At 36.2% G+C, this 20,890-nt stretch overlaps 2 protein-coding genes across 2 annotated transcripts; both read left to right on the plus strand.

Annotated features, from left to right (window-relative positions):
* Positions 1 to 12,006: 12,006 nt before the first annotated feature.
* LOC145102300 (auxin-induced protein X15-like) lies at positions 12,007 to 12,592 on the plus strand. Its single transcript, XM_079039683.1, has one exon. It carries the CDS (start codon positions 12,122 to 12,124, stop codon positions 12,422 to 12,424), a length of 303 nt encoding a protein of 100 aa, XP_078895809.1. The 5' UTR covers positions 12,007 to 12,121; the 3' UTR covers positions 12,425 to 12,592.
* A 1,435-nt stretch (positions 12,593 to 14,027) lies between these two features.
* On the plus strand, positions 14,028 to 14,601 carry LOC145102301 (auxin-responsive protein SAUR21-like). Its single transcript, XM_079039684.1, has one exon. The coding sequence runs from the start codon at positions 14,132 to 14,134 to the stop codon at positions 14,438 to 14,440; it is 309 nt and encodes a 102-aa protein (XP_078895810.1). The 5' UTR covers positions 14,028 to 14,131; the 3' UTR covers positions 14,441 to 14,601.
* The last annotated feature ends 6,289 nt before the right edge of the window (positions 14,602 to 20,890 follow it).

A 20,890-nucleotide genomic window follows, 5' to 3' on the forward strand; every position in this document is an offset into this window, starting at 1 on the left:
ACTTCTTTCACCTCCTCCAATTATTTTCCGTAAACCACAAGTTCCTGAAAAATTTAAGGTCACTCAAGCCATATTTGCAAGCAAAGGTCTATGTGTGATCACATCTTGGAGATGTAATCACATATTGACAAGCCGGGAGAGTTGGGTGTCAAAGTCTTGAGAAAGTTGGTGGCTCAACTACTTTCTAAGTCACATAGTGAGTTCTTTTGGAACACCTATGAAACAGACTATGACAAGACCCTTAATGATCTTATCTATTTGGTAAGATCAACTTCCTAAAAACTTTATGGACATTGACAATGATGACACTGGAAATCCAGAAAAAGCATTCTCTTCCCAATGAAAGGGATCGGCCATAGTCAACTCGGTTGACCAAATGGTAAAGAGAAAAGTTAAGTCTGAGATAGTCCCATTACCAATGGGTCCATATGTTTATATTGCCCAAGAAAGGGGAATTGGTTGCGAAGCTGCCAAATTTACCTAAGGATGTTAAAGTCAATAAGTTTGACTCTATTTCAGGTAAAGTCCACTATCTAACTCTGCTAAGTTTTTATTCTGAGATTCTTGATACATGATGTGACTGGGTCACATGTTGATGTTTTAAGAATCAAAGAAAAGTGAAGAAACTTAAAGAAAGAATATGTTGAATCTGATCGCGTAGATGGATTTCTATCGCATAATTTGAAGATCGGATTCTTGAGCTACTTCTTAGGAGTTATGATATTTTGCTTAGGAATAGATAACAACAAGTTTTCATATGGATTGTAAGGATAAGTTTTTCCTCAAAGTTTTAAAATAAAAGGTAAATCTTTTGATTTTATTTATTTTAAAATATCCTTACAATGACATTTCTGAAAATCTGTGTTGCTTATAAGATTCCATTAAGAGAAAGAGTGGAAATATGAATTTGATTCTTTCATTAGTGGTAGTGTCTAAATTTACCAAATAAGGAAAGATTCTCATCACCTAAGTTTCAATTGGACCGAAACTTGGAATCATGCAAGTTGTATAGTATGATGAATGAGAACTTTCGAGCATTGGAAAAATTAAGACTAACTACTTGTTCACATGGATGTGTGAGTCAAGAGAAGGACTAAGGGATGAAGTACACTTTCTTGTGCACTTTTCAAAGTCCTCCACAAAAGATGGATAAGACTATTCGTCATGATTTACTAAGGTTTAGTAAATATGATTATACTTACAAGCTTAAGTATAATTCTGAAACATTGGAAAATTTTCAATGTATGACAGAACGAATAAGAAGAATCAAATTAGGCAGAAGGATAAAAGTTTCTCAAATCTGAAAAGATGGGAGAGTACTTTAGTATCATGTTTTAAGGTCATCTTAATGATTTTGAGACCTTATCACAATTCATCCTCTAAGTACATTCTGATAGTTAAGAAGAGGAGTTATGAATTGTTAAAGTGGTTAAATCAAGAAGATGATTCATACTTCATTCCAAAACAATTCATAGAGTTATACTCTAAGATTGTAACTTGAGTGACATGTCTTAAAGAAGGTTTAAATTGTCAAATATAAGAGTAAAAGTTTTCTACTCTTGTACATTTGAAATTGGTAAGTTGTGATGTTTTGGATAAAACAAAGACCAACTAAGGCTAATTGTGTTAAGTGTCTGTCTTGATTAGAATCCACACTATCTCTTGAATATTTGGAAAGAAATTCGTATAGGTCAAGGAGACCGTGGGAGTCTAAAAGATCCTGAAAAAGGTTTCAATAAGTAATCAAGAATAAAACCTGTATTTCATCGCTAGCACACAAGTAGAGGTTTATAACCTATCGTGCTGACATTTCTATGCCCATTCCAGTTAAGTTGGCTATACATTTGAGTTCTACATGTTCTCAATTGTTTGCATAACTACTTGGAAGCAATGGAAGGCCCTTGAGCTGCTAGGTGGCAAGAAGTTAAGATTGCACAAGTTCAGTCCATATGAATTTGGATTTGTCATTATCCTTGTCTTATGACTATGGTTTTGACAATTCACATGGATAAGAACACATACACCATTAAATCTAAGGGTCATAAGGTTTCTCTCCACTTCATGAAAATGATGGTGAGGAAACACTTCCACCAAGTAGATTTGAAGTAGATAGCAATTGTGATATTTGCATTCTCAAAGTTGTTAGTGGAGCTGTGTGGTTAACCGACACACTAACATGGACTTGTGAGAAGTGGAAAAGGTCTAAACAATTGAGACTATGATTATGACATCCCTTTTCATAGTTCTGAAATTGTTTAGACACACATATGAGCTATCTAAGATAAGGTGTATGATATTGATAAAGTTTATCAAAGCAATCTAGTATCAGAAATCTGAACTTTGGTAAGAAAGTCAATAAAGTATTGTTTTTTTCTAGAAGTTTAGCTGATTTCTGAGTACATGTCAAAGCTAGAAGGAGCATAAGTGTTATGCTAATAATCATCATGTTAGTGGGAGCATGATAATTATAATAAAGGTTGCAAGTTAGCAATGTTAATTATAGAAAACAAAAGGTTTCAATTAGGAAAAAGTTGTTTTGCTATAATCAAGGGAGAGGAAATTATACTTCATCTCAAATCTAAAAGCTTAGATTGAGGTTTTAATCGTATTTAGTCAAGAATATATATGAATTTCATGTTGGGATGGCTCAACATAAGGAAATTCTATATATGGGTTCATTATTTGCGTTAAAAAATTCGATTATGATTACGACATCCCTTTTCATAATCTGAATTATGAGAACTTGGCAAATAGAAATGGAAATATTATAGCAAAAGACTGGTTTAGTCTTTATGTGAGACATCATGAATCGTGTCCCATATGCTTCGGATATCGGATCGATTACATGTGTTATATTCACTCTTTCTAAGTTTTTCCAAATGCCTGGGGCATGAAGAAGGGAAAAAGGTCTAGAAATTGATATAACTAAAATGATTAAGCAATTGTTGAGGAAAATATAAGGTTTACCAAAGATTGGTTGCTCAAGGATAGTTGGAAGTATAGTATTAATTCTGGAAGGACCATATTGACATAATCTGTAAGGAGGCAACTCTTGTTCAGAAGTGATAGTCAAAATGGAATATGGAAATGCTTTAAAGTTAGAAAGTATTCCATCTGTATGATTAGGAAACTTAATGCAAGAAGGATGTTTCCAAGGAGTTGATATCCTTTGGAATACTCTGTAATGATTGTTGCCAAGTCTTTGTGAATTTGTGCATAATCACTACAAGAGGATCAATGCATATAAGTTTACAATCTAACAGATTTCAGTAAATGGCATGAATTTGGAATTCTTGCATTTGCAGTAAGATTTGGGACTATGAAATGAGAATCATTGGAGTTATGTTCAATTGATCTATTTCACAAAGTAAAGATCATAGACAAACATAGTATGCATACTTGGTGTGTGGCATGACTAGTGTTTAGAAAAACATAGTGTACATGCTTGGAGCATGGGACAACTATTGTTTTAATTCAAGAATAAAGTTGATAGCTGAAACAGTATACAATGAATAATGTGTAATCATATGGTGATAAATAAAAGGTGTTTTATTTATATTTATAAGTTCTGAGACCATATTGGATTCGATTATTATTGTGTTTCACTTTGCATGTTCTGACTTCCAGAATAACTAGGTCATTGTTCTGATTGACTAAGTTATTCAAACCATCCACAGTCGGTCATATGTTGGAAGTAGATATGAATCAAGACTGTCATGGGTTGGGTTTGTAGAGGTCTAAGATGTTGGACAAGGTGGTGCTACAACACTCATGAGTGCTCATAAGTTCTGAGTATTGGATTCAACCTGCGCTCATTGGAATCACTTCATGGATTTTATCACGAGTGATCATGAGACGATAATATCTTATATTCTTCAAACCTAGAGATATGATTTGTTACTATGAGTTGGTTATACATTGATTGCACGAAAACGCATTGGTAACTCGATGTTATAAAACATGCCTTTGTGTATGATTCAACAAGTAGTAGAACAAGCCATATGAGTCGAAGTTTATCCATTCCTTTTACCTTTGGGATAAAAGAGATATCTGTGGGCCCCTCGATGATTTGATGATGACAAATGGAAGTGCTCGGCCGGGCCAGGACTGATTTGATTTGTTCAATTAGTCAGTCGTCATAAATCGGAAATCGGAAACAACAAATGGACAGATAGAATGATTATAATCCATGTCTCAGTCCATATGATATCTAGAATGGAGGAATATATGATCCCTTATCTAATGGACATGTCATTTGATTTGTTCAGAGTTTGACAACGACTTTAAGAGCTACAGTTGCTAGTCGGGATCTTGGGGTCATACTTGAATAATAGTTTTAGACTTATCTAATTGGGAGACTGTTGGATTAGGTGTCTAAGCCCATAACTATTATTGGTATGTATTCGACCCGAGAGTAGCATGATCCATTTGGGTTGCATATCATCAGGACAATTTGTTAGGATGGACTTTTGTGAGAAGGTTATTTATGGTTTATTAATATATTATAAGTAATAATATATTAATATGAAATCATATGTTTTAATTAGTATTGATCAAGAATTAATTTGGAATTAATTTAGTGGTCGAAAGAGACTAATTAAATCTATGGGGACTAATTATGATAATTAGTTATATTTATATGTGTTGGGCTTATGATCCATGTTGGACCAAGTTTATGTATGGATACATAAAGAGTTGGGCCACATGAACCATTGATCATAAAACCCATGGGTATGGGTTTGGGTTATATCCATGACCCTAAAAATCCCACATATAAATAGATACTTCATTGCCCAAAATCGCCACTTGTGTCTTTTTAGAGTTCATGGTGTCTTTTGTGTGCATGAAATTCTCTCTAAAGTTCATCCTTTGCCCATGGTGTGTTGTGATTCCATTTGAGGCTTCCACACTATTGGGGCTAAGCTCTTTAAGGCCAAATACACCAAGAATTCAAGCTCCATCAAAAGGTATGTCGTGCTAACTAGTATATTATATTTTTATGTTAAATGCATGCTAGTTGTAAGATTAATACCTTGGAAACCATTTGCATGTATAATTAGTGAAAACATAGATCCAAGGTATTTAGGGTTGTATGTGCACCATAGGATGTGGTAGTATACCAAAACCCAAGAGTAGTTCCTAAAGGACAAAACAGACGATCTGACCCCAGTCCCCAGAACGTGGTGACTTGACACTACGTTGTGGAAACGAATTCCAAACAACTTAATTGGTTAAACTGTTTTCTTTAACCTTCCAGACTACAAAGCTCAGATCTCACTCAAAACGATATCTAGAGGGATAAAGTTTCTAAATTTACCCGTAAGGACCATCCAAAAAGGTCTAAAACTTAAACCCTAGGTTCCATAAGGCATGAACATAACCATTAAGCACTTATTCCTTTAAATTTAAAGTCCATCTTCTCCAGTAGTGTTTCTAACACTAAAATCAACATGAAAGTTAGTGCTTTATAGACATGCATGTCCAATGCGTGTCTTGAACCCATATTAGGTCAAAATGAGAATTTGTGATCTGAATCTCATGCATGAGTACAATATGCATCTAAACTTTAGATCCAAGCAACCAAATTCATCAAATGTCAAAGAGATGCATAAAGTTGCAAACTTTATGAAATCCCACCATTCTAACTAATAAGAATAAAAAGATAATGGGACAAAGCTTAAGATCTAACATCCTATCATGATAAAAGTCAAGTTTGGGACACTTACAAGGGTCGAAAAGAGTGTCAAGGTAAATAATGGAGGCTTGCTTGCTGGATCGAAGCTCAATAATTCCTCCTTCTTCCTTCAAAAGCTTCCAAGACTACCAAAAATGAGCACAAGAGTACCAAGGAGGATTAGGGTTAGAGTTGCTGGGTTTGGGAGTGATGGAGGCTGAAGGTGGACAACCCTAGCCTCCCCACTTTCGTTTAAATACTCAAAAGAAAATTAGGGTTTGCCATCAGGCCGCCACGTCGTGGTGACTAAATGAAACATGCGATCTAGTCTCGACTCGCCATGTTGTCTTGGTCCTTCACCAAGTCGTGGCGGCCCTAAACAAAGAAGATAATTATTACAAAGTACCTCAAAATCTAGATGTTACATTAACAATATGAAAAGGCTTTGTTGGGTTGGTACCTCCGGTCGGGAAGTATATGCCTAGTCGACAAACATACAAACGCCTAACTATTTTTGCAACAATGTAGCTAGGCGAATTGAAGGTTGAATACTCCTTGTTTGCAAGGTTGGTTGGAAAGCCACAAAATTAATAGCTATGATTAAACAACCTATGAATAAAAGAGTCTCGAAGGAAACTAGCTTGGGATTACAACGTCCTCCATCAAAAGGTACCAAAGTCAACATTGATTGATTAAAGTGTAAGTTGGTATATTGAGAAAGAGTTAAGATAAATTTTTTTTGGATTTTTGAATACCAAAACACTCACGGTCCGAATATGAAGACTTCTCTAGTGGTTCATTTTTTTCATTTTTTTTCGTTGCTCTGTGGGTTATGTCGGGATGATCAAGAGATGATCAAACGATGCTAAACGTGATGCGATGAGTCTCTAAAACTTTAAGACCAGTGTTGTAATTGAGTTCGTCTAGACCAAAGACGACGGGAATGTATGCGATGATGTTGGTAATGGAAACCATCAGTGAAAAGGAAGGCGGTGACTATAGTTGTATAGAGAAGGACAACTAACAAGAAGAAAAAATAGAAGATAAGGATTGGATATTGGAGTGACATAATCGGGAAAATCTATAACAAATTGGATATTATATTACAAAACATATTTCCACATCAATCCAATTTGTCATTAAAGAATCGGAATATGTACTTGTACATCATACGTAGGCAATGTTAGAATTAATGGGTGGGGTATATATATATATATATATATATATATATATATATATATATATATATATATATATATATATATATATATATATATATATATATATATATATATATATATAATACCGAAATGGGCCAACAAATATGTCCATTATAATAGACTAATATTTAGTTGGAGTTTTGAACGATAAAAAGATTTTTTGACCCAAGTTAGCAAGTTAAGATTAAAAGTTTTCTTTCTCTTCAAAATTCACAAAAAATAAAAATAAAAATAAACCACGGTCAAACATCTCTCCTTTTCTCCGGTTAGATGAAAGATACACCATTTTCTTCTTTAATGATCAATCCCCGATAACTACATCCAATTACACCTTTGATCCCGTTTTAAGTTGGAGTAGAACTTTGAGCACCGTGCTGGAAATGTATACCCACTTATAGGACTATGTTGTACCGATGTAGGACACACTAACAACAACATGAGAAGTTACATCTTTGATATTTTGGTCGGTGGTCAAGTAAAAACTTTAAATTAGAGTTTTAGACATCTACCAAACACACCTTTAAGCTCAAAACTCATAAGTTCTTGCAAAAATAGGGTTTAAGGATGACATGAGGCTATGGAGGTTGATTAGGGTTTGGTCCAAATGATATAAGGTTGTTTAAATATAGTGTAAGTCAAGAAATTAGAGTTCTAGACATCTACCACGTACACCCCGCGTACCTAATCGTATGCCCAACGTATGCGCCTCAGCCACTCGATGCTCACACACGAGTATGCTAAGCGTACCCAAATGTTCGCCCAACATATGAAAAGACCCTTTTTGCGAAACTTGAAATACTTTAGGGAAAACAATGGAATACCTAAGTTGGAGTGTTACACCCGACATCATCACGACCTTTCGATTCGCGTTATAGGCAGTGATAGGGATCTAAGACCATTTTCACTCAAAATTTGATTCCATCAAAATCAGGTCTTAAACACTTGTATTTCTCCATTTTCTTTGGACCGTAAATATCATATATAATTTTTGTATATCTTGATGATTAATTTACTCAGCCCATGGTCTTAATGCTTTACCTTTCTACAAAAATCTTGGTGATTTTTTTTCAAAATATCAATATTTCTTTACTAGTTATTGTTGATTCTCATTTATATAGTATTGGTTCCGTATATTGGAGGTATTATTCTGAACTTTAAACATGGACTAAGTTTTACGAATATTGATAAACTTTGTTATTTTTGTTAAGTTTAACGAATATTATTGTGAAAGACTTGCTAAAAATTAGCAGGACAAAGAGTACATATGACGGTTCTTTCTGACACGCCATAATTCGAGTTTTTTTAATTGTTATTTCCGACATCTCAAAAAATATCTTATAAACAAGTTTATAAGCAAGGTTTTTAAAAAGCTACTCAAACTCACATTTCAACAAACTTTAAAATCTTTTTTTAAATCCTCCCTTCATATATGTTCATGTCCCTAGACCAAGGGCCAAGGAGCCAAAAGAGAAGATAGAAGAAAAGTAGTCTGTTGGTTAGCTAGTTAGCTGGTGCAATACCTTTTTTTTCTGTTTGTAAAAGTAAGCTGCACTATTACAAAAAGCATTTGTTTATGCGGTTAACATGATTAACTAGTGCGAGTAAAGAACCACACGTTTTATAACTGCACCAATTAAACTTGCATTCACCTCCATTAAACCTCCATAGACGATGCTCTTCAAGATCTCAAAAGATTTAGAATGGTGACTTTATGTTTGACCATGGATCAATGCAGGAGAGGTGGCTACTTGAATATGTTTCATGTTTTATTGGTGTTTTACTTTTACCACCCAAATGAGAAAAGACATCATTAATAGCTGGTGGGTCTTTTGGCTTTGAATACGCTCCTACTCTCGATCCATCATTTTCACCTGCACAACACCAAATCATATTTAAGATTTTTAACCACAAAAAACTAGTAATTAAAAGATAGACATGATAAAGGATTTCACTTGGTTCCCCGACTTCTGGATCATTAACTGTACTGTTGGGTTATAACTCGAAAGATGCTAAAAGGCTTCCCTTCTTCCATTTAACCGTAGTGTAAGACTTAAGTTAGTACGAAGATAAAATAACAACGAACTTACAACATGAACAAGGCAGGATATAGTGATGACGGTGGTAGTGATTGTTCTTTGAATGTTGGTAAACGAGAGGTCGTGGTGGCTAGAGCTTGTCCGTGTAAGCTTGAATGACATATTAGAATGAAGACGGAAGATTTGGGAAGGGTATCTATATACACGGAGGGAACGAGCGCAAAATGAAATTTTTGAATAAAACTTTTAGAAGGATGATTACATGATTTTTTGGTGCAGTATTGAACTAATGCACCAATAAATACACTTTTAATTTCTTTTGATGCGGATATAGGAACCACAACAATAAATGCTTTAAATGGTGTGGTTGGTTGGTGTGTTGATGCGAAATTCTTTTACTAGTACGGTTTTAGCTACAAGCGTACCAAAAAAAACCCTATCGCACCAAAAGGTTTTAGGCTACCACCGCACCAAGAAAAAACCCTATTGCACCAAAAAAAAGGTTATGTACTACTGCTGTCATGAATGGTTGATATGAAATGGAATGAAAATGCTAGTCTTATATATGTGTAATACTACAAAAAGTGTAATTAGGTCAAAAGGGACAATAATAAGAAAGTATGATTGTTACTACCTTCATATATGTTATTATAAGTCATATAATTTATTAGAAATGAGTTTCATGGAAATGAGGATAAAATGAGAAGAATTGTGAAAAATTAAAATTTACATGAAATAATGAAAGTAGTAAATTTGGAGCTATGGGAGGCTAACCAAACGAAGGTGTTAAGGAACAAACAAGGTTGAAATGGAAAGAGGACGTATAAGACTAAACAATGTAAAATGAATCAACTTAATTGGCCAAACAATGAGCAAATTATGAGCATGCAAAGTTAAAAGACAATTCATTCATAAGTTATGTTTTTTTTTCAAAATTCCAAGGTATTAACTTTAGAGATTAATAGGTATAGAGCTAGAATGATTCAGAAATATCTATAAAACGAAAGTTATAAACATTGTGTCAACAGAACATACAAAAATGATTCAAGAAAGTCAGAATAAAAACATAGTTACGATAATTTAAAAAAGTGAAGTTAAAACATAAAATTTATTGAAAATGAGTATTAACCTATGTTTTCGAGTTAATAACTCAATATTGGTACATATTCAGCCAAAGATGTCTGAAGATAAGTTGCAACACACTTTACTAACTTTCCACGGATATAAGAGTCATCGGAATCTGATATCATACGAAGAATCTATGGTTGTTACAAGATGGGAAGAAAAATAAGAAAGAAAGATGGACAACGGCTAAATTTTTCTATTTGTTGGACAAAGGCTATGTGGGCCACAACACAAAATGGGTAAATACCATCATTTAATCATAGTCTAAATTCACAAGCCACGTGGTTGTGTTAGACACAAGCCCAAGCCAAAACATGTTGTAAGTGGACACTCACCCTCAAACTTAAGCAATGCATGGGAGGACGTGAGTGGTCCCTCAAGCCATGAAATTTCGACACATGTTATTATCTACCTCTTTAATAAATCGTTTCAAAAACTATATATTGATTTCAAACTTATAGTTAGCTAGGCAAATCAAAGGTTGAATACTCCTTGTCCACACACTCGGTTGGAAAGCCAAAAAATTAATAACTATGATATAACAACCTCATAATAAAAGAGTCCGGAGGGAAACCAAATTGGGATATCAATTACAACGTCCTTCGTCAAAAGGTACCAAACTCAACATCTATCGACTAAAGTGCAAGTTGGTATATTGAGAAAGAGAAGATCAAAATTTTGAGATTTTTCAATATTAAAACGTTCACGTTCCCAATATGAATACCTTTCCCGTCTTTCAACATAAATCTAAAACTTGACAAGAGAGTCAAATTTTTTCTTTGCTCTGCGGGGTTCTGTCGGGATGGTCAAGAGATGATCAACGATGCTAAAAATGATGCGGTTGGTCTCAAAAAGTTAAAGACACGCGTAGTAATTGAGTTCGTCTAGACCAAGGATAAAGAGGAACATATGCATTGACGTTGGTAATGTCGAATGGCTTGTCTGAGTTCTGGGGGGTGGCAACCATCGGTGAGAAGATAAGGCGGTGACTATGGTTGTATCGAGAATGAAGACTAACAGGAAAAAAAGAGAGAAGATATGGATTGTAGGCTGAGGTGAGATAATCAGGATAAATCTGTTACAAATTTGATAGTATATTAAAACATTGTTTCCACATCAATCCCAATTCTCATTAAAGAAAAAGAATATATAATTGTACGACATACATAGGCCGAATTTCAACATTAATGGGTCGGGTATGTATAAATACATAGATATACATACCGAAATGGGTTAAAAAATATGCAAGCTATAATAGTTACATGGACTTTTGAGAGATAACATGATTTTTAACCCAAGCTACCAAATTAAGATTAAAATTTTTCTTTTAGTTATAAATCTACAAAAAAAGAAAAATAAAAAAAGAAAGAAAGAAAGAAAGAAAGAAAGAAAGAAAGAACGTTCAAACAGCTCTCCCTTTTTCGGGTTAGATGAAAGAAACAACATTTTCTTCTTGAATGGCCAATCCCCCATAACCACATCCCATGACACTCTCTATTCCCATTTAGTTAGAGTGGAACATTTTCTTCAAAAGCATATTACTAGCTGGTTAATTCATATGCCTAATTAGATTTGCTCCCTTTTCATTATTGATTGTGTTCAACATTCACCACCTAAAATGGTGGAATGGTTGTACTTCAAAAAATAAATAAATTATAAAGATGCAAAATGTTACGTTTTTTAATGGAACATATCCATGTGAATAATAATGGTGCATGTCCTTCAGAATCCAATATACATATGGGCCATAGTTTTGTTCACTCTTTTCCACTTACATTGCAGAAAATATGTGGCATACTTCATTCAACGTCTAATCCTTTGGGTCCAATAACAACTTGGAAGACAAAAGCATGTGATCTTGCATTTTGCAAGAATGTGTCACAATCTCTTCGCTAAAATTCCTACTATTACCCAATCTTATTGAAATCTTCTTACACCTATATAATGCATCCAATTGTGCTGATATCAAGCATAACTCCTCCACAGCACCTGTCACAAAAACGAAATCCTTTCATATTGCATTTCTTCACCAAAACAAATTAAGTGACCGTACCCTTCATATATACATGGCTATTCGTATGCCTCGGATCATTCAAGCAAAGAAAGTTCTTGGTCGATCATTGTCCAATGGAAGCCGTCCATCATCATCTACAGACATCATCCCTAAAGGACATTTTGCAGTTTATGTTGGTGATCAAGAGAAAAGACGATTTGTTGTTCCTTTATCATTATTAAACCAGCCTTCATTCCAAGACTTGCTACATCAAGCAGAGGAAGAATTTGGATATGATCATCCAATGGGTGGCCTCACAATTCCATGTCGTGAGGAAGTGTTTGTTGATGTTGCTTGCCGCCTTTGCTCGTTATGATGAAGAGCTAGGCATGCATCGTGAATTTGCTAACAGTTTTGTACAGTCAAAATTACCATGAGGATTAATTACTTGTAAATCAGAGGGAGTAATGTGGTCTCCAAATTAACTGTATGATAACAAAATTTAGTTTCAGCAATAATACATTAATGACGAGCATAGTTCAAACGTATGGTGTTCATGTTATGCCATTAGGGCTTTCTTTATCAATATCCTCTAAGCCCACCAGAACCACTTACTTTCTTTTGTTCTTTAGCTTGTATTTTCAATCTGTTCAATAAAAAAGTGTGTATGCCTCATCTTTCTCCGTATACTGAATGTCACTATAGCTTTAAGGCCTGGATCAGTTGTTTCTTCAACACCACCAACCCAAGAGCTATCAGTTATTGTTCTTTTACTCTAACCTATTATAGGGACTGATTGGTGAAGAGAAATCGGCTGATGACCAATGATCAGTAGTTCGATAAAGGGAACGACTTTGTAAAAGGCCTGCTTATGTCTTTCTTGTGGAAGCTCAGAAGTTTAAACAAAAGAACTCACATAGAGAACATCATGGCATTTAGCTGCTTCTGATGGCAAACTATTAGGCATATTTTTAATAGATTATGACCATATTACTAATTAGGAAGGTTTCAATATAAAGTCCAGCTACAACTCTTGTATAGATATCATGAAAACTATGGAAAAAGGCAAGGCATTGAGTTTCAAATATTATAATCACAAAAGAATTCCAACAGAGACCCCTCTTGGAACATCCTAAACATCATAACATCCTACTTTCTTCCCAATAGATTTATTCCGCTACAAATCTTAATTACTCAAGCAACATGACAATCACTGACAACCTACCAAAATAGTTAGAAAGACCCCACAATATATATATATATATATATATATATATATATATATATATATATATATATATATATATATATATATATATATATATATATATATATATATATCAAGTTTTCAACATCACAAGTTACTGCTTGTAATCAATAAATGAATAATATAAAAACACAATGGGTCACTTACTTAGTTGATATCAGAGTTACGAAAAAGCAAACAGCCAATCGGTTACCAGTTAAAGTCAAATAGCGGATCCTTTTGTATCGAACATTTATAACAGAACAACCTTCTGAAGATATATCTCTGATTTTCTTCAGGAGGGAAAAGCAAAATATTTAAGTGCGTACTATGTGTTTAATTCATATATCAGATTAGATATGAGCATTAATTTCTTTTTGGATGCTTTGTTGATTTCAGGACCTGAAATCGTGGACTTGTTGCACTTGAAAAAAAGATGCCTAACCTTCTGATATTTTTGACAAACATGGCCATGTGAGAAATAATGATGTGTGTCCATAAGACTCACTTGTAAATGGGCCCATAGTGTAGCTTAAGCTTGGCCACTCAGCGTTACTGAAATCTTGTGGCATACTTCATTGTACATATATAATTCTTTGGGACCAATAACAAGTTGGAAGACAAAACCATGTGATTTTTCTTTTTGGTAGAATGTGTCGCCATCTCTTCTTTGAAATTCCTACTATTATTCGATCTTCATTAAAATCTTCATACACCTATAAAATGGATACAATTGGGCTGATATGAAGCACAACTCATCCTCCCAAAATCGATCACAGCATCTTTCACATAAAAGAAATCCTTTTAGAAGAAAGAGACCGTAGCCTTCATATAAAAATGGCCATTCGTATGCCTCGAATCATTCAGGCCAAAAAAGTTCTCCGTCGATCATTCTCCAATGGAAGCCGCTCATCATCATCATCGGTAGACATCATCCCCAAAGGACATTTAGCAGTTTATGTTGGTGATCAAGAAAAAAGACGATTTGTTGTTCCTTTATCGTTATTAGACCAGCCTTCATTCCAAGATCTGTTACGTCAATCAGAGGAAGAATTTGGTTATGATCATCCAATGGGTGGCCTCACAATTCCATGTCGTGAGGATGTCTTCATTCATGTCGCTTCTGGCCTGGTCTGCTCATTATGACCAAGAATTTTGCATTCTATTCGCTAACATATAACGTAATTTTGTACAGTAGAAATCACCATGAAACCTAAGTATTTGTAAAGCTGTCTCCAAATTGTATAATAGCCAACATTAGTTTCACCATTAACATAGCAATGAAGAACATCATTCAAATTTTGGTATCTATATATGCATATTCCATCTTTCCTTTATTAATGTACTCTTATAAGGTGCTCAAAATCCGTACTTCAAACTTTCTAAATCGATCTAACAAGTGTTCAAAAATGGTAATTATTTCACATAAATTTTCTATATAGTTAATACTACATTTCTTCTGCGCTAAGACAGCCACACGACTTCAATCAAGCACCAAATTTCGCTGAACTCAACACATAGACTCCTCCACATATACTGTGCGGCTTCCTCGTGTGATCGTGTGATCCACATTCCACAATCTCATCGGCACGATATCATCACGACCTTCCATTTCGCGTTATAGGCGGTGGCAGGGATTTAAGACCATTAATCACTCAAAATTCGATTTCATCAAAATCAGGCCTTAAACACTTGTATTTCTCCATTTTCTTTGGACCGTAAATATCATATATGATTTTTGTATCTTTTGACTCAGCCAATGGTCTTCATGCTTTTGGCTTTATACAAAAATCTTGGTGATTTTGTCTTAATATCAATATTTCTTTAGTAATTATTGTTGATTCTCATTTATATAGTATTGGTTCCATACATTGGATGTATTATTTTGGATTATCAAACCGTATGAAGATGCAAGTTCGATTATTTGAAACTTTAAACTTGGACTGAGATTTACCAATACTGATAAAGTTTGTTATTTTTGTTCATTTTTAACTAATATTATTGTGAAAGACTTGTTAAAAACTAGCAGGACAAAGACGACATACGAAGGTTCTTTTTGATACGACACAATTCGAGTTTTTTTAATTGTTATATTCGGCATGTCAAAAAATATCTTCTAAACAAGTTTATAAGCGAGGTTTTTAAAGAGCTACTCAAACTCGAATTTTAACAAACTTTAAAATCTTTTTTAAAATCCTCCCTTCATATATGTTCATTTCCCTAGACCTAGGGCCAAGGAGCCAAAAGCGAAGATAGAAGAAAAGTAGTCTATTGGTTAGCTAAGTGCAAAAGTGACAAAAATAAGAAAGTATGATTGTTATTACCTTTATATATGTTATTATAAGTCATATAATTTATTAGAAAGGAGTTTCACGGAAATGAGGGTAAAATGAGAAGAATTATGAAAAATTAAAGTATAAATGAAATAATGAAAGTAGTAAATTTGGAGCTCTAGGAGGCTAACCAAACGTAGGTGTTAAGGAACAAACCGGGTTGAAATGGAAAGAGGACGTATAATACTAAACAATGTAAAATGACTCAATTTAATTGGTAAAACAATGAGCAAATTATGAGCTTGCAAAGTTAAAAGACAATTCATTCATAAGTTATGGGTTATTTCAAAATTCCAAGGTACTAACTTTAGAGGTTAATAGCTATAGATCTAGAATGATTCAGAAAAGTCTATAAAAAGAATGTTATAAACATTATGTCAACAGAAACATAAAACGATTCAAGAAAATTAGAATCATTATGAAGTAGTTATGATCATTTAAAAAAGTCAAGTTAAAACATAAAGTTTACAAAAAACGAGTATAAACCTATGTTCATGAGTTAATAACTCAATATTTGTACATATTCAGCCAAAGATGTTTGAAGAGAAGTAGAAACACACTTTACTAACTTTCTACGGATATAAGATTCATCGAAATCTGATATCATATGAAGAATCTATGGTTGTTAGAAGACGAGAAGAAAAATAAGAAAGAAAAATGGAGAACGGCTAAAATTTTCAAAGTGTAGGAAAAGGCCATGTGGACCGCGCCATAAAATGGGTAGATAGCATCATTTAATCATAGTCTAACTTCTTAAGCCACGTGGCTAAAATAGACACAAGCCCTAGCCAAAACGTGCTGTGAAACATCAAAAAAATACAGTCCAAAAATTTCATTTTAAATTATAAATAAAAAACCATAATAAACCAAATTATCTCATAAAACATAAGTAGGGTATCTGAAAATATCATAACATTTGTCAACAACATCAGAGTATGAAAATCCCAGGCTGAACATATGGTGTGTGCACTGCAATCTTCCCGAGCACTTCCCATTGCTATCGGAAGTACGTGAAACCAATACTGAAACTGTAAGCACGAAGCTTAGTGAGTCTCCCTAGACTACCACATACCATACACATAAGCATATAAACTGGGCCCCCGCCCCTTCCTCGGGCCCCGCCCGTCATCGAACAATGTCCGGCACCAAGCCCGGCTCGGTAAACAAATCTGTTTCTACCAGGCGCCACCTGTCTCTGGCCCCTGCGTGCTATACACATACAAACGATAACATATAATCATGCTAGTACATAAAGAATCATACATAATAATATATATTCTCGTCCTATGGCCTCGCCTATAATGGGCCCCACCCTTACTCTGCTAATAATGAGATATGGAACCACGTCCACACTCAGCTAGCGATGAGATACGACACCCCGCCCACACTCACCTCCCTACCAGGCACATACAAGTATCACAAAGACAACAAGTATAACTAAACATGCATTCCTTCATCGGGTACCACCCGACATCGAATCGTAGTTCGGAAACATACATATAAACATTCGTCGGGCTTGCCCCGACATCGGACCGAAGCCCGTAACATATACACATAACATATAAGCTAAACATTCCTCGGGCTTTCCCCGGTATCAGACCGAAGTCCGGAAACATATAAACAGACACATGCAAGAATCACGAAGACATCAGGTATACAAATATTCCTCGGGCTTGCCCGAAATCGGACCGAAGTCCGGAAACCAACTACATACATAAATGAGTCGACATTGGTGCCTTTGACCCGTTCCTATAGGAGAAAGCAGACCTCACAAGCTGACTGCAGAATCCCACGGATAAACCTCTGCCTGCTAGCTGGCAGATCCCTGAACTACTGATTTCTCGACTCCCCAAGCTACATATCACCATGCAAATTAGATAAGTCCATGATTCTCATGACCTAACCATAAGTCCTCACTAGGGGTAAAAGACCATTCTACCCCTCTCAAACTCTTGTCCCAAATTGAACAGTACCTTAACCTTAGCCCAAAAGATCAACACTTCCACAAGGCCCAATATATGGCCCAATTTCCAATTGGGCCCAATCCCATCACATAGGCCTCAACCTAAGGCCCCAAACCATAATATGACAAGCCCAATACTAGGTACACTTCCCAAGCCCACTAGTGGCCCACTAATGGCCCAATTTGCTAAATTGCGCCCAACCCCTCTAATAGGCCTTACCCTAAACCGCAAACATATTCTAGGCCCAAAATATCTGTCTTCAGATGGCCCACTAAGGCCCAAAGAAACAAAATCCAATATATGGCCCAATCCGGGGCCCAAAACATGCAAAGCCCACTTTTGTTGAGTACGTGTAACGTACTCGTTTGTACGCTAAGCGTACGCCTATATGGCTTGTACGTTGCACGTACATGCATGTATGCCCAACATACTTCTCTATTAAGTCACTTTTCCCATTAAGCACTTAATACTCTATTCCAATGGCTATAATCACAGATCCAAGTCCTCTTCAACATATTAATCCATAAAGTCATTGACTTGGTGAGTTTACATGATCCAAATAAGCCCAAATTCCAAAATGGTATTCTATTTTCATGAAAGTGATCTTACCTCATGCATGAACCCATTAAGACATCCAAGATGGCAACATTCTGCCTTAGCGACTCATTTATCACTGATAGTGGCAACTCCAGGCCTAGGAATCGGGTTTGAACCATAAAGCTCCATTCGTGGGACAAAAAAGGTCCAAGAACTCAACATAATAGATCTAAGCATTCAAGAGGCAAGTTCAGGACTTTATATCTGAAGATGATTTGGAATGAAGCAACAGTCTCAGATCTACAGCTTCTCCTTTGAACCACCACCTTGCTTTGCTCGTCACTTGCTTGGAAAATGGATCCACAACACCAAAATGCTCTCTAATGGCCTTCTAAACTCCAAGAAAACTCAAAGAAGAATTAGGGTTTCGTGGTGGATGTCTAAGGGTATGTAACACCTAGAATCAGAAAGGCTAAGAAAGGAAAGGAAAACCCTAATTCAAAGGGGGTCACCTCGTCGAGTTCAAGGAATGACTCGACGAGTCGTAGCGGGTCCGTGTTGCAAATTAAGTGACTGACTTGACGAGTCTGGTCTGGGTTGGGAAAGCCCTTATTTCGGGACTTGGTACCCTATTTAAGCATCTTATTCTCCTCCCTAGGGTTCATTACAGCCTCTCTCGTCCATAACCCCAAAACCCTAGCCACCCAACTTCATTCTTGAGCTTTTGGTGAAGATTAAGGTCCATTGGAGGGGATTTTGAAGGCTTGGAAGAAAGGAGCAAGGAAGGAAGTGTAGATCCAGCCTTCATATCGTTTTGGCAATTGTTAGAAGGTAAAAAGTCTGGACCTTGAGCTTTCAATTGATAGATCCCCTTTCTAGTTTGCTTTTGGTCATATTTGGATCATTTCCAAGGTTAATCCGAGTATTAAACCCTTGAGGATGGATTGGACAACAGATCTGGACACTCTTGAACTTTAGGAGCTCAGAGTTGCTGGCTTTATCCAGCTAAGATTCCATTTCATGACCTAGGTTTTCTTTGAAGCTTGGATTAAGTGTTTTAGCCCCTTAAAACCTTGCATGCACGTAAAGTTAGCAACTTTACGTGCAATGCTAGCATAAGGGGTATAGATCTATGAGTTTGAGATGTTGGAATGGACTGGAATCGGCGGAATAGAGTTGTCATAAGGTGGACTCGGCGAGTCAGTTCATGGAATCGACGAGTCGGGTTGCAAACCCAAACCCTTCTGTTTATGATTCGGATCAGTGTGTGGGGTTTGAGAAGGGCTCGACCAGTCTGTGTCCGTAATGGACATGAAGATCATGGTACTCGACGAGTTTGAGGAGGAACTCGGTGAGTCCAAGGCAATCTCCTTAGCTTATGAAGATGGACTCGACGAGTTGTAGAACAACTCAGCAAGTCGGTTGAAGATGGTCCCGAATGTTTAGTTGAAGGAGAACCCGTCGAGTGGTTGCTAGACTCGACGAGTAGAGTCGAGGTTGTTTTGAGATTTCAGGAGCATGGACTCGATGAGTTGGAAGAACAACTCGGCACGTCGAGTCAACTGGAAGTTGACTCTTACCATTGACTTTGACCTTGAGAAGGACCTCGACCAGAGTTGACCTAATTGACTTCTGGAGGACAGTTAGGCTAATTGTTATTATTTGGTATTGGTAGCTCGGGGAGCTAGAGGGGCAACGGTTCAGAGAGTTGTCGGTTAGCAGCCAGAGGGTTATCAGCAGCTTCAGCAGTTTGAGGTGAGTTTTCCCTTTGTATGAATGGGTCTACGACCATAATGCCGGCCCATGTAGTTATGAGTAGGAAGACCCGAGGGTTGGCGCTAGGCACTGTTTGCTAGTATGATGTTCATGACCAAGGTCCACTGTCGGGTGGGTGCCCAAGGAATGGTTTGCATGATAGAGTATACTTGTCGTCTGTGTGATACTTGTATGTGCCTGGTAGTGAGGTGAGTGTGGGCGAGGTCTTGTATCTCACCATTAGCAGAGTATGGATGGGGCTCCATATTTCATTAGTAGCTGAGCAGGGGTAAGGCCTGTGTTAGGAAAGGAGTGAGCGTGGGCTAGGCCCGTATATCACTATCAGCAGGAGTGTGGACGGGGTTGCATAACTCATCAGTAGTAGGACAGGGGCGGGGCCCAAGACAGGCGAGGCCTTAGTATAGGAATGCAGTAGACTGTCAAATAAAGCTTCTACCCTATACCACGACCAAACAAAGAACATGTATAAGGTAGAATCCATCATTATAGGGCTATGAAATCCTACACGTATACAACTTTGAAAGCATACACTTAGCTAATAATCAGCTCAACATCAATTTCCAACAATAATATAACATGGCTATTACATTGGGAACACTTACATGAGCTCGGCCGATTACGCGCATTGCACTCTCCCTTTTTTACTTACGAAAACCATTTTCAATAAAACTTTAACTTTTTGGTTTTTTTGAAAAAGGTTTACCATTTCCCTGGTTTGAGTTCGGACACACCCGAGAGTGTGCCGAATCCCTCAAACCAAGGCTCTGATACCAACTTGTAACTAACCAAAAATTCATATAAATTTTTTCATTTAATAATTACAAATCTCATTCATATTAGTTTTCCACAATTCCATTACATAACCATGTTATTCAAAAGATCAGAGTATCCAAAACCACTAATGCGGAAATACTGGAGAGTACACGTTGCGCCATCAAGCCGGGCCCTTGCCCTTAGAACCAGAAGTAGTTGAAACACCCAAGAAA

This window comes from Lactuca serriola, chromosome 4 (genome assembly GCF_051521515.1).
Source record: "Lactuca serriola cultivar US96UC23 chromosome 4, Lser_US96UC23_V15, whole genome shotgun sequence".
NCBI classification, from domain to species: domain Eukaryota; kingdom Viridiplantae; phylum Streptophyta; class Magnoliopsida; order Asterales; family Asteraceae; genus Lactuca; species Lactuca serriola.

Excerpts from the sequence above, each read along its gene's own strand:
- LOC145102301 (XM_079039684.1), top strand. The coding sequence starts at position 14,132 with ATGGCCATTCGTATGCCTCGAATCATTCAGGCCAAAAAAGTTCTCCGT.
- LOC145102300 (XM_079039683.1), top strand. The coding sequence starts at position 12,122 with ATGGCTATTCGTATGCCTCGGATCATTCAAGCAAAGAAAGTTCTTGGT.